The sequence below is a fragment of the Ostrinia nubilalis genome, chromosome 25 (genome assembly GCF_963855985.1).
Source record: "Ostrinia nubilalis chromosome 25, ilOstNubi1.1, whole genome shotgun sequence".
NCBI lineage: Eukaryota > Metazoa > Arthropoda > Insecta > Lepidoptera > Crambidae > Ostrinia > Ostrinia nubilalis.
The window spans coordinates 8,983,880-8,997,428 of NC_087112.1; the positions used below are offsets into that span (position 1 = coordinate 8,983,880).

The following is a 13,549-nucleotide window of genomic DNA, read 5'->3' on the forward strand; positions in this document are numbered from 1 at the left end:
ACTGTAGGTAGACAAGACGTGGCACTTTTTAATCGAATCGAAAATCGAATCCGTTGTAAGTCCATACAAAAAAAGGCATTTCGACCATCTTTCGACTTCACATCTACCACGCTTTTCTACTTGTCTAGGGGGGCTGTGTTATAAGGAATGGCTACGATATAACAGAATGGAATCATACATGTATTTTCAGCATTCAGACTGTGAACGGTGTAAATGCAGCCTCCGTCGTAGCAGTAGGCCATTGACATTTTTATTGGGCGATGATTTAACACCTATCGATTCAGCCTCCACTAGTCATCTACCGAGAAAATTAGAAATTACAGTCTGTTCCACTGAGACAAATCACTGACCCCAGTTTGAGATAAGCCAGTACTTTCTTGGAGCTAAATTAAATTTGATTCGAATTCAAACGTGGAATAGATTTTTAGAACGTCACTTTTTGGAAAAGAGGTCTTATTTCGAATAAAGCTTTATCCAGAAGTTGTTCAATAAAATAAAAAATAAATTTACGACACCTGACTCGTTCTATATTCAAATCGAACTGGCCGCACGGTATTGATCGGTCGCGGAAACTTTAAAAACAAAAAAGGCAAAATGGCGCGTGCCTTTTAAAAAAAATATTAATTAAGAGTTGAACTATGAGGTTTAATAATACAGGAGGAGGTTGATGAGGGTGGGCGTGACTCCGCCCTCTGAAGAGCGACGCCCAGCGTTGCTTTAAAGCGACCGCCTACCCGAGAGAATAAGAGACGTGGTGCTGTGTCAAAAGTTTATTGACAATAAAATGGCGTCATGAATAATAGTTATAATCTATGGTCAACGTCATAGAAAAGGCTAAGAATAAGCTAGCATAGGTATTTAATATTATTGGTCTCATAACGTATTTGTTTTAGATATCTTTCCTTTGAGATCCGATTGATACAAACAGATTTTTTAAATAAATAAAAATGAATATTCAATCAATGGGTAAAGTATTGAAACTTTTTATTTTTGGTACAAAACTTTTGAGACAAAGCTTCTTGGAAGCTGGATTTGATCGACATAATAATTTAATTCTCAGAGCATCTTTTTCGTAAAGATTAAATTATTTTCTCATTTATCTAAGAACTAGGGTTTCTGCTCGAGCTTTCTTGAACTCGAGAAAACTCGAGAAATTTGGCTTCATTCGAGACGAGAAAAAAATTACCGGAGCTCGAGAATTCTCGAGTTTCCAATTTGAAGCTTTAATATTCTTGAAAGCCTATTTTGTAAGACAAAAGTAAGTTTTTAATTATTTCATAGGTTAACGTTGCTTTTAGACTGGCCTAATCTCTATTTTTTTAACTGATTTGATTTGCAATGCAACTAATGATCTCAATTTATCAACATTACCTACACTATTTAGTTTTACTTTTGTTTCATATTTTTGATACTGTTTTGTGTCGCTGAATAAAATATTTCATTTTCATTTTCAATCTAAACTAAGTAATAACGTGGTAATAATGTTCACCAACGAGATGCTATACCTATTTATTAAGTATGTATGTTTAACTCTGACTGATTTAAAGACTGAACAATTTGTAAACTGTCTGTTAGGTTAGGTACTCGTGCCTCCTCGTAAAGTTTATTCAAGTTTTTTTTTTTATCCACTTAACATCATAAAAAAAAGAAATTTATTAAAAATATTTTTTTGCTTTAAAAAAAACTATTTATCGTAATTTTGCTATTTGGACTTGTGTTTTTTTAGAAAACAAGTGATTCAATTGTAGCTCCAGATTTTTATTGTTATTTATCCTTAAAGTACACGCGACTTTATGACTTTTGTTGTGATTATTAGTTAATATTAATTATGAAAGAAGATTTTATGTTTTGTTTCTTTCCTTACCAAAATAAGTGGTACTAAATTCTAATATTGATTGTTGTGCAATAAAAGTAGGTATATTAGATTAAAAAACCTGTGTTTTTATTAAATTTCAACCGATTTCAACAGTTTTAATTAAAAGACTCGAGACCCGAGAAAACTCGAGACTTTGGCCTCGAAATTCCCGAAACTCGAGAAAAAAAATAGGTCGAGAAATCAGAAACCCTACTAAGAACATTCTCTTTTATCGATAGTTCTGAGAAAAAATAGTAGTATGCTCGGCAAAAAATGCTTCTTTTGAGCTTTGAACCTTTGTGATTTGAAGTGCAAACCACTAACTAGTTGGTAAGCTCATTTACCTACGTTATATTTTCTTCTATGGAGTATAAACAGTTAATTTTTAAACACAGAATTGTGCTGAAACGTATTGTTTTAGGCGATTGAGATCCTTAGATCAATTAGGAGAAAAAAAGCTTCTGTTTTGCAGAATGAAATGGTTTCAGTATTTCAGCTTCGCTAATTCAAATTGGAACTTTTTATTTTGGTCGATCCTCTTTTAATGCAAAAGACAAAATACCTAGTTGGGTATCCTTCCGTTTGGCCAAATTACTTTTCGCCAAATTTCACTTCGCAAACAACTTATCGCCAAAGTTTCATTTCCCAAATGAACTTTTAGCAACTGTACTTTTCGCAACTAATTCATTTGGTCAAATTATCATTTGGCAAAATTTTACTTGGTAAATGTTTATATAGCAAATGTTTTATTTTGCCAAATATTATATCCCAAATAATTTATTTGGTCAAATTGACACTTCACATGCTTACCCACCGTTATCCACAAATCAAAGCATAAGGCAGATGATCATGGTTTTCACAAGAATTTTATGTAAAACAAAGAGATTGCAGAAAATAGTATGGATGCGAAAGTAGGTTTTGCAGAAAATAGTAGGTTAGGTTAGGTTAGAACAGTGACCCTTAATGCGCGAAGGCGAGCGAAGCGTGCCGCGGCAGCGGCCGCCGAGCGCTAGAATCACCTCTATTGTTAATTAATGATTTGGTTTCGAGAAAAATAATGAAATATGAAAATTAATTTAGAACAAATTTTATATTAACTACCCACTAAACAAAATAATAACCACAAGCTAATTTGTATTCCATTCTATGCACCAATCAAATTATTTTGGTAATAGTTTATCGTGAAATATTTTTGCCAAATGAAACATTTGGCAAAACATACTTTGCCAAACAATAATTTGCTAAACAATAATATGCCAAAAAAGACATTTGCGAATTAAAAGTTTGCAATTAGTTGTTTTGCCAAATGAGAATTTGCCAAATGAAAATTTGCGAAACGTTGTTTGCCATGTGATAATTTGGGAATCGTTTTTTGGCCAAACATTAGTAATCCACCTAGTTGCTCTACCACTAGATGACATGACGTCTGATGATTAGAAGACAAAACGTTATCGTTAGAAACTCGACGCGAAAAGTAAAATTAGTTAATATTAAACTAATTTTAGACATCCAGCTCTTAAACTATAAACGCTAATGGCGGAGAAATAGCAATAAAGCTCCATAGTCTGCCTCGAACAATAAAACCTTACTCGATTCCCGTTCCACATTAAACTCTACCACCAGCTACTAAGGTTTGAAACTCTTCAGCAAGCTTATTAGTGCTGAAGTGGTAAAACTACCAGGTTTATAGGTTATGTATAGAGGGGGGTTCCCCCACTTCCCCCCCTTCCTAGGAAGTGCGATGAATACCCAACTAAACTGAACGGAACAAAACCGGGTGGAAATGAGACGATATTGCTGGGAGTGTTGAGGATTTTAATTATGAATGTTTGAGAGAAAAGAAGTTTTTGTACGTTTTCTGGCTAAGCTGGGTAAGCACTTTTAGCTTGAATGACTTGATAGAGTAGTTTAATATAGGCATTTTCATCAGCAAATGTAGTTACAGCTTTAAGAATAGAATAGTATTCACAATTCGACAAGTCCTGCCAATCTGTAATTGTAGGTTTAAATGTCGCAATATGTTTTAGGGAACAAAACCCTAACACGAACAATTAAAAAAAAACTTTTTAGGTTGATATTTTTAGCGCAAAACCGGTCGTTCTGGAAATCCTTGTAGGCCTTTGTCTAGCTGCTAAGACCACTTCTTCTGGAAATGTATAATATAACGCGTTGGATTGTAAACTAACCCACTGTTAGTTTACAATCTAACGCGTTATATTATAAACTGACAGAGTTCACAATTTCACGTTGACATATACAAGCCTTTGTCCAGCTGTGTAGTGTATTTGGTTGAGACGACGACTACGAATATGCTACGAGTTAGATACTGAATATTTACTTAATAATGTTAATTATCTCAATATTTAAACATAGACACACCCTTTTGCTTATTTCCGTTTCCTGGCTTTTCTTTCCTAGTTTGAATTTTTGTCCAAAATAGATACATTTTGCTTTTGCCTAATAATAGTTTAATTAAGTCTTAAACTAGGAGAAGACCGGTCGTCGAGGAAAAGCTTTCTCTTTGGATTAGGCCTTTGTCAAGCAGTTTACGCAATTTAGTTTCAACGAACTTAAATCATAGGAAATTCTCTCATTTCCGGTATGCGAAAGATTGAGGAAGGCTGCACTAAATAGTGACGATTCAACAAAAGGCTTTTATAGCCGAACGGAAAAACAGTTTTATTGTCGTCCCGAGTTTTACACAGATACTGCTTACTGGTGCGATTTGTGGACAACCCTTTTATTGGAAGACTAGCATTTGCTCTTGCACTCTTCACTTCAGATGTTCGCTACTCTTCGAAAACTATTGTGTTAAAATTTTTATATGAATGCCGTGCTAGAAGTGACGTATATTTAAATAATGTTCGTACTTATTATGACTCAATTCAAACTCAAGTTTTGTTTTCATTAGTTTTCACCAAACTGACCAATTAGTCTAAGAATGAACTTACTTCATTCTAACCTTGAATACCGAGTTACTTTTCAGTTAGCTGTAAAATTAGATTTTTGCTTGCATTGAAATCAATAAATAGTCAAATGAGTACGCATTACCTATAGATTCATTTTGCGATACAAAACCTACTATGGGAGATAGAGCCTCATCTTTAGTTATACAATAGTAGTTTGCGATTTTATCACATCGAAAACCTGTTAAATGATACATATTCGTATCTACAGATTTATACCGAAATTAACTGCAGATTTAAGAGCGTGTTATAGACCCTGTATAAAGCTCTACAATGTTCAAAAATTACTCTGAGTACGTCGAATTTTTCGTCATTTTGTTTTGTGCCCCTTTAATACTTATTGGCAATAACCGAGCTTCAAAGATGTGAACAAAGGGTCTCTCAGTCCTTAGTACCAACCCTTAGAGATTAAGTCAAAGATGTTGCGTCAACAGAAGGGTCAGGTCTGTTTGACCATGTCATTATTCTTATACTTGTCTGCTACTGTTCTTAGATGCTAGCTTTTGCTCGTGGCTTTGCCCACGTGAGTATCAGTTGTCATAGAAAAATTATTGCGTGCATGTTCAAAAATAGGAGAAAACTCTCTTCTGTCATTTCCCGGGACTCAAACTATCTCTGTACCTTTCATCAGAGGCACCAGACAGATATAGATACACTTTCGCGTTTATGATGTAAAGTACGAATTAGTAGAGTTCGGTACTTCGGTAGAGAACCACTGCACGCAGGAAGATTTAATTAAGGCTACTGACAACGCCACTCTTGTAGCGGAGTTTTGGGCTGACACTGTGTAGGTTTGTTGTCGACACGACAACAAGAAGAAAAAGTAGAGTACGGGAAAAGAGATATGTTTTTTACCCGACTAAGGAAATGAGGCTGTTCCCAGTTTTCCCACAGCTGAAACTCCGGTCTAGCCAGGTTTTACAGCTTGACTGCCAATGCACTACAAGGGAAGCCCTTTGTTTGTCACATGGGAAAATTAAACTGTCTTTGAATCGGCGACCAAGTACAGGTGAACTGACGATCTTGTAAAGGTCTTAGGTAGCACCTAGATGCGGACATTGCAGGACTGATCATTGGGGAAATTCTTTGCCCAGCAGTGGACGTTTTTTAGTTGAAACTAAAGAACTTTTATAATCTTTATAATATGTTTATCTCATGTTTATCCATCTGATAGTCAGCTAAACTTGTATGTAAATAACATAATAATTTGGCAATTCAGTGAATCAGCAATCACGTCATTTTAACTGACTCATACAACTCTATATGTTATACTCGATGTGACCTTCTCACCTTCGAGATTAAGTTTCATGAGATCTACTTGTGTAGAATACTTTTTTATTACGGTTAGTAATAAAATAATCGTAAATGATTTGCGGCGGGATGACAACTCCGTAGAACGACTGGTCGTCCAGGGACAAGTCGAAGGAACCCGATCGCGTGACAGGTCACCAATGCGCTAGACCGACCAAGTGAAATCGGCAGTGGGAGACGGCGTATGTGACTGCACCAGACAGTCTGCCAATAGAGAGAGATGGAGGGAGATCGTGCGGAGAGTTGTATCCGGCTCTACAACCGATGTGAACAACACCTCAACGTGACAATATAGATTTAAATAAATAATGAATCTTTTCACAGTATGATGAAGATGATACATACATTTACCCACCGCCCTAGTGTTATTAAAAACATTTTTTAATAGTGACCTCAAATGTTTTAGAAACCTGTCAAATAGCCGATTTTGTGAGAAGTCTCTACTTTTTTCTTATTAATAATATTAATAACTGCAATAGATGAACTTACCAGTAAAGGTAGCTGCACCATTGGTCTCTGTAACAATCAGAATTTTAACATAATTACGATTGTAAAGGCGTGTAACACGGAGACATCCCGTTTAGTGCATGAACTGTTTTGTACGGGATCCCGTTTAATAACGTTCACACGAACACCCTGTTTGCAGTGTCCCATTTTGAATTTCAATGTCACAAAATGTGTGTTCACTCACACGACAGTCCAGTTGCGGGATCATGCTTTACTGGATCCTACAAAACGGGCCCGTTTGTTGAAATGGACCTGTGACATGAATGCTTAAATTAATTCTCATAGGACTGCTTTAATTCCAATTTGTCAATAAAAGTTAAACGTTACATAATTTATTTGAAATTAGTTAATTAATAAACAAACAATATTGATTAATCAAATGAAAACAATATTGAATGCCTTATCAGGTACGCACGTACTTGTGAATTGATGATAATTTTTATGAGCTAAATAGTTTTTTATGTTTGCCTCTCTTATCTTAATTGCAGAGGCCTTCTTTCTAGCAAAAGGCGACTGTTTGTACAATATAAAAAGTTATAATTAATTCAAATATTCCATAAAAAATTGCTGTTCTTGCTTGCTAATGAGGCAGATTACTGAAAGCAAAAATTTTATAATTTTTTAGGCTTTTCGATGCAGCCCTTCGCAATACATATTTTACAATATTTCTTAGGGTTTTCGAGGCTGGCTTTTTTGCCAGGCAGGCATTACATTAAATCCGTACCTACAGGTGAATTCTTTCGTGATTTTATTATTATTGATTATTTACTGTAGTAACTGACTTCTTGCAATAAGCAGACGATCTTCGAACCTTGATTATTATTTTACACCATACGAATTTTAGATTGTTAGGTCTTAAAATGAAAGTAAAGGTTGCAGTTGCGTATCTACTTGGGCTTCAATTTTTTAGATCGAAGTCAAGTTAAAAAAAATATTCCGTTTCTGTCGACGTCATCATGAACAGAGAGACACTTCTTGTTTTAAAATGTTGAAGCAGCCTTATTCTCATTTCAAAATTTAAAAAAATACATTGTTTTCGAATTCGTTTTTCTGTTTATAATAATCTTTGAAAGCAGTCATTTGTTTAGGAACGGCTCTTCTCGGTTGTTTCGAGTTTACGTTTTACAAAATGTTGTTTGAAAACATTCGTCGGTTGCGATAAAATTGTTTTTAATTTTAATTAAAGTTGCTGCCACGTTTCTTGGGGCATCATGCCAGAATCTGTAGTGGCATTCTTCGCTAATTACCGTTTTATTTACGTTGATGTTATGTAAAGGATCTGAACCGATGACATAGTGCTGTCAAACCGTTTTGGGTTCGGTTCCCGATTATGACAAATTAAAATGCGATATTTTCTGACTTATGACTTTGCGGATTTTCTTAAGATTGTGATAATTAATCTTATAAGATAAGCAAGCAAAGTATTCCTGCATGACAAAAGTGAGTTAAGCTTGTTGTGATTTTTTTCTTTTACGTAGATACCTAGGGCACCTGAGCAGCTCTAAAGTCTGACACTATTGACCCAGTAATGCTCCCATGGTCTATAGCACCATAACCAGTGAAATTCAGTAAAGGTTGTGTTATTTCAACGCAATGAAAAATTTTAATTTCAAAGCTAAAGCATCCTTCGCCTAGGGAAAAGCAAAGAGATTTTCTTGCCAAAGCCCAGCAGTGGGTCAAAATCTACAAAAATATATCGTCACTGTTTTGACGCATTCAGAAAACACCCTCCCGTACCAGGGCTGATCATCAAAATATGTTTTCGCCGGGAATCGCCTCGTCACGCGATGATATTGCCTTCAATTTCATCCTCCGATGAGGGATAATTTGTTTTTATTTGAGGAGGAAGCGTCAAAAGATTTTGTTAGAGCCTTTGAGCTTCTGAATGGTACTTTTAAAATGAATAAAAGCAAATGTTAGCATTCTCAAGTCTAGTTATTTGCTGAGACTATTGAGTTGATTTCAACATACAAAAAAACATATTTTTGCGCGTTAAATATTTCTACCCCAACATAATTTGATAGCAGATTATGTCTGACTTGGAGTAGGGTCTTTCGAAAACCACATTTTTTTTATATTTAATGAGATTTTTTTATATTCTATTCTACACTCACCGAGTCATCTATGTAGTCGACATCCTCTTCGTCCCGTTGGAGACACATCCAGATTTCACTAATCTTTCCGATTTAAAACACTATCACTCGATCATCTGATCCTTTTCATAGACAAAAGTTTGCAACAGTTTATAATATAGGGCCTATGAACGCACCCTGCGGCACACCTCGCGCTGCGACGACTGAAGGCGGCCGCTTCGATTGTTTTGAATACAATCTGTAACAGAAGAAAAAACAATAATAAGCCAACACTCACGTGTTATGTTTACGTTTGTTTGCGAGGGTTCCGTCGCGAACGACGTTGTCTAAGGCTTAACTTAAGTCTATTTTATTAATAGCTTAATAGTTTGTATTTTTCGAGAGGGAGAAAGAGGGAGAGATTAACATTTCACTTAGTATTTTTACTTAAGACTTTCCCTTTGTCATCTCTTTATTGTACACGACCCGAATCAGACAACAACTTACAATGGGAGAGTTCAGGCAGTCTTATTGCTAATAAAAGGGAGCTCTTCCGGATATTTCATAAAACATGTTTTAATAAATTATAATTATTTGTGACTTATAAAAGTAAGGAAGGAGCAATGCAAGTCAGTAGCCTGAGTCTAGTTTTGTTTGTACAAATTCGTAGTTTTTAAGATACGGAACTTTTGGAATTGAATCACGATTCTGCTTGAATTTTTCTACGATAGTCGACATTATAAGCAATTGATATTTTAAAAATATTGCCCAGCAATCTAAGTCTATGACTAATTTTAGTTGCCACTCTTTAATGCTTAATCACCTAAGTTTTCCAGTTGCAAATGGTACTTTATAATGAAGGAATTGAGTTGGTATTAGCTCGTAATATAGATGATTATAAGATGTTCTGGTTATCAATGCTATGTCAGTAAGGGCACCTGAAGCCACCGGACTGAAAGTAAATATTTTGTTATTGTCAGAGCCTAGCTAAGCTAGGCGTAACGTAAACTGTTCAGCTATGCGTTAGTTTATATTTAGAAATAGATAAGAAAGTGCGAGGTTTCTTCGCATTTTCAAAGTTACACATTTTCTAATTCAATTAATGCACGTTATATTTGGTTAATGAACTATTTTATTATCATTAACCATTAAGCTGTTAATTTGGTGTGATAAAACACTACGAATAATACTAGTTCAAAATACTGATAAATATTTAAGTAACTTGAAGTAAAGAATAATTTCAATTACGTTTTTATACGTGTAATAGGTTTGTAGAGACGACTTTTACTAAAAAGTTAATAAAGGTCAATCGATAAACGTTATCATAATATTTGCTGTTTGTCACGCACTATGTGTTTGCAATACAATAATAAATATCTGCTCTTATCAATCACCCCCTACGTTAATACATAACGTAAAATTAAATAAAACAAAAATAGAGCATAACATGATAGTATAATTTAACGCCATCTATGTTAAACCGTCTGAACTAACTTGCAGATGGCAATTACAAGCACCGTTCAGCGCCATCTGCCGAAAGTAACCTGTAGCTTTGTTTTTTCGTCGTCACGCCTGTTGCATACGGCGGTATTGTTTACACAACACAAAAGACCCCTGTTTGTTTTTCGCTAGACGTTTCCTGGTTGGTTTTGTATGTGTGCGTGTGTGTTTTAACAGCCGCTCGCGAGGACGGCACACAAAATGTTGTTGTTTGCTCGCCCCGCCAGCCAATAAATTCTCTGTCTGAATTGAGGAGGTATTTACGCGTAATGACGATGCTCGTAATGAGCTGCGATTTGAATCGATACGAGCATGATATGTCAAAGATAATCGTTCACGTAAAACTGTAAAGCAACAAGCTTTCGACAAGATTGCGAATCTTCCAAAATTCTAGGAGCTTTCCAAGGACGTACTTTCGGACCATTATTATAAAACTAATTTTGATAGAGTTTTAAAACTCTACATTGACCCCAACGACAATGTCGACAATACTTATAGTAAATATCATCAATTGAACTTCAGTTAAAACAATTAGATTACGTTTACTGTTGAGGATTCTAATAATAAACATAGTTTCATAAATCGTCATTGGCATTTGGATAACCAAACTCATAAAAATTGACACGATTGTGCATAAAATTTAGGTGTGAAGGCAAAAACGATACCGGAATTTTAAAAAATAGATGAAACTAATGCAGCTTTCGCAAGAATTTGTCCCTCCAATTTGGAATTCGACATATAAACTAATTAAATTAACAAAAATTGTGACTAAATGAGAAGTTTAGTTTTTAATAAGCATTTTATTGGACGACCCTTTAGAAATGTCGAGAAAAAAGCAAATATTTACGCATAGTCCTTGGAATTTTATGAAATACCAGAGTGAGACGTTCAATGTTTATGGCGGGATGTAATTGTTTCTATTTCTTAATAAGCTAAACAATTTACAAAAACATCTCAACGACCATTAAAGGGCAGGTGCTCTGCTTCGTATAAATGGTCAAGACATGCCGGCGGAACGTCAGTTTTTGTCTTGTGTGGTTCAAATTAAAAGTTTAACTTTGCAAGCTGAGGATTCTTTGACAAATTTTGAGAAGATCATATTTGGAATTTAGGACATTGAGTATTTTACTAAATTCATAAAGTTTTATTAAGTAGTAATTCAGACAGGTACCTCTGCTGAGCTATAGAAATTGCTTTGTAATGCCTCCATAGATTGTTGTTTTCCTGATTATGAGTGGTTTTACATTCTATTTGTTTCGATGCTTACAGCTAAAACTCCATAAATTGGAAATTCTGCAGGCATTAACATAATTTTCATGTTTTACTTCCGATTCTTGAAAATTTTGCACTGCACTACATTAATTTATTTAAGGAGTACAACACTATTCCAGTTAACTGCTGTCTTCTCAAATACTATCCAACAATCAACAATCCTACCTGGTAAGTACCAGGTCAATAACTTTTGACCTTAAATTATGATCTAAAAATTATGATTTCATAACTCAAACCGTTCCGCTTTGAGCTATAAGTACAAACTTACAGATAACTAATCTCTTACTTAACTCGGTTTCACATGAATACAATTTGTACGTATGTATGTACGTATAAAAGTGGTTAAGAAAGCCAAGTATTTTCCCATACTTCATTGTTTTACGTTAACTGATGTCGGCACAAACAAATTGCGCAACTCTATTGCTATCTGATTAACACTATAAGTAAGACATTTACGCTAATATTGTGAACTAACACAGGTTTGTTTCATACTTCTTTTGTTTGTAATTATTAAACAAGTATTTTATATTGAATTAAGTTGTCTTGTCACGGGCTTAAGTCGCTGACATAGCCCGACGGATTAGCAAGCTGAAGTGGCAATGGGCAGGGCACATAGTACGCAGAACTGACGGTCGATGGCGCAGTAAAATTCTGTGGAGTGGAGGCCACGTACTGAAAAGCGCAGTGTAGGACGTCCACCCGCAAGGTGGACCGACGACCTCATCATAAAGGTAGCAGGAAGGCGCTGGATGCAGGCCGCTACCAATCGGTCATTATGGAAATCATTGGGGGAGACCTATGTTCAGCAGTTGACGTCTTATGACTGAAATGATGATGTCTTGTCATATTGAAATTGACCCTTTAAGTCGAAGATTATTAAAAGTAATTCAGTCAGTTCTCTCGTTTTTATTATCATGTAGTTATGCTATTGCAAATTAATTACAATCATTATCTTTAATAAATACATGCCCATCATCGTCATTAATTAGTGTTCCTAAAATAGCTTTCAGTACATTTTTTATCTCATGTTAGGAAGGAACATAATAATGATAATACTATAGGTACTATTAATTTTAATGATTACGTGTCCATTCATTCATTCATCAGACTTAAAGGCCGTGATACAAGATGTGTGAAACATTACAGAGTTGCTCATTGGTTTCTTAGAAATGGCCGACAAAAATTTCTTGAAAAATCTTTTGTACGAACGTGACATTCTCCTAAATTCAAAAATAACTCTTCTTAGTAGACGTACTCAATTGAAACGTAAGCTGAAAGTTACTTGGATTGTAATGGATATTTTTAATCAGATCTAGTTCGAAAATTCCTGGAACCATTTACCTACTTAATTCATTGAATGTTCTTATGTTACCTACTTAGTAAGATGATGCCATTTTAAATTATTTTAAAAATCTTTTGTTATCTTACATCTTTATTTTTGCGCATGTTATATTATGGTTTAGGTATAGATTCTGGTACAAGAGTTACCTCTATACGAGTACATACATAATATCCATGCATCCACGGAAGACCAGCGTCGTGGTGTCCCTTACTACACCTCGGCATAATGCTGAGTGGATACCGTTTCGGTGACACGCACATTATATTTAGTTTTAGTTTTGTTTTATCTTCTTGTTGTTGTTTTGTGTCGCTGAATAAAACATTTCAATTTCATTTAATTTCATTTTCTTACTATACTTTAGTGACATAATTACTTGCAAATTCTAAGCTATTTTTAATTTTTTTTTGTTTTCCTTCATCTTTATTTTTGTGCATTACTATTATAAATTTTGTGCGTATCTACGTTATTTTAGCTACCTACTTATCAATTCTGCGACATTACCAACGTCATAATCGTTATCTTACTGAAAAGAGGGTTTTGTTATCTACCATATAGCTCCTGGTTTTCCATCTTCTTCATAAAATTGTCAGGGAACATAAAAAAGCAGAAAGTTAGCTGGTTAAGAAATTCATTTTGCTGCTTGAAGATTGCAGCTGCGGAAAACCTATTAATTACAGCTTCATTATTGCTACCTACTGACTGACTTATAGAAGACATTTCATAC

The 13,549-nt window shown here is 34.8% G+C and overlaps 1 protein-coding gene across 1 annotated transcript in view; it reads right to left on the reverse strand.

Moving 5' to 3' along the window:
• LOC135084038 (forkhead box protein P4) overlaps nt 1–13,549 on the reverse strand; it is a 65,345-nt gene that overhangs the window by 35,564 nt on the left and 16,232 nt on the right. Inside the window, exons 2-3 of the mRNA XM_063978780.1 lie at nt 8,754–8,970; nt 6,622–6,648 (exon numbers count right to left, since the gene is read on the reverse strand). Coding sequence (XP_063834850.1) covers nt 6,622–6,648; nt 8,754–8,801 — 75 coding nt within the window. The 5' untranslated portion in view covers nt 8,802–8,970. The remainder of the gene's footprint in view (nt 1–6,621; nt 6,649–8,753; nt 8,971–13,549) is intronic.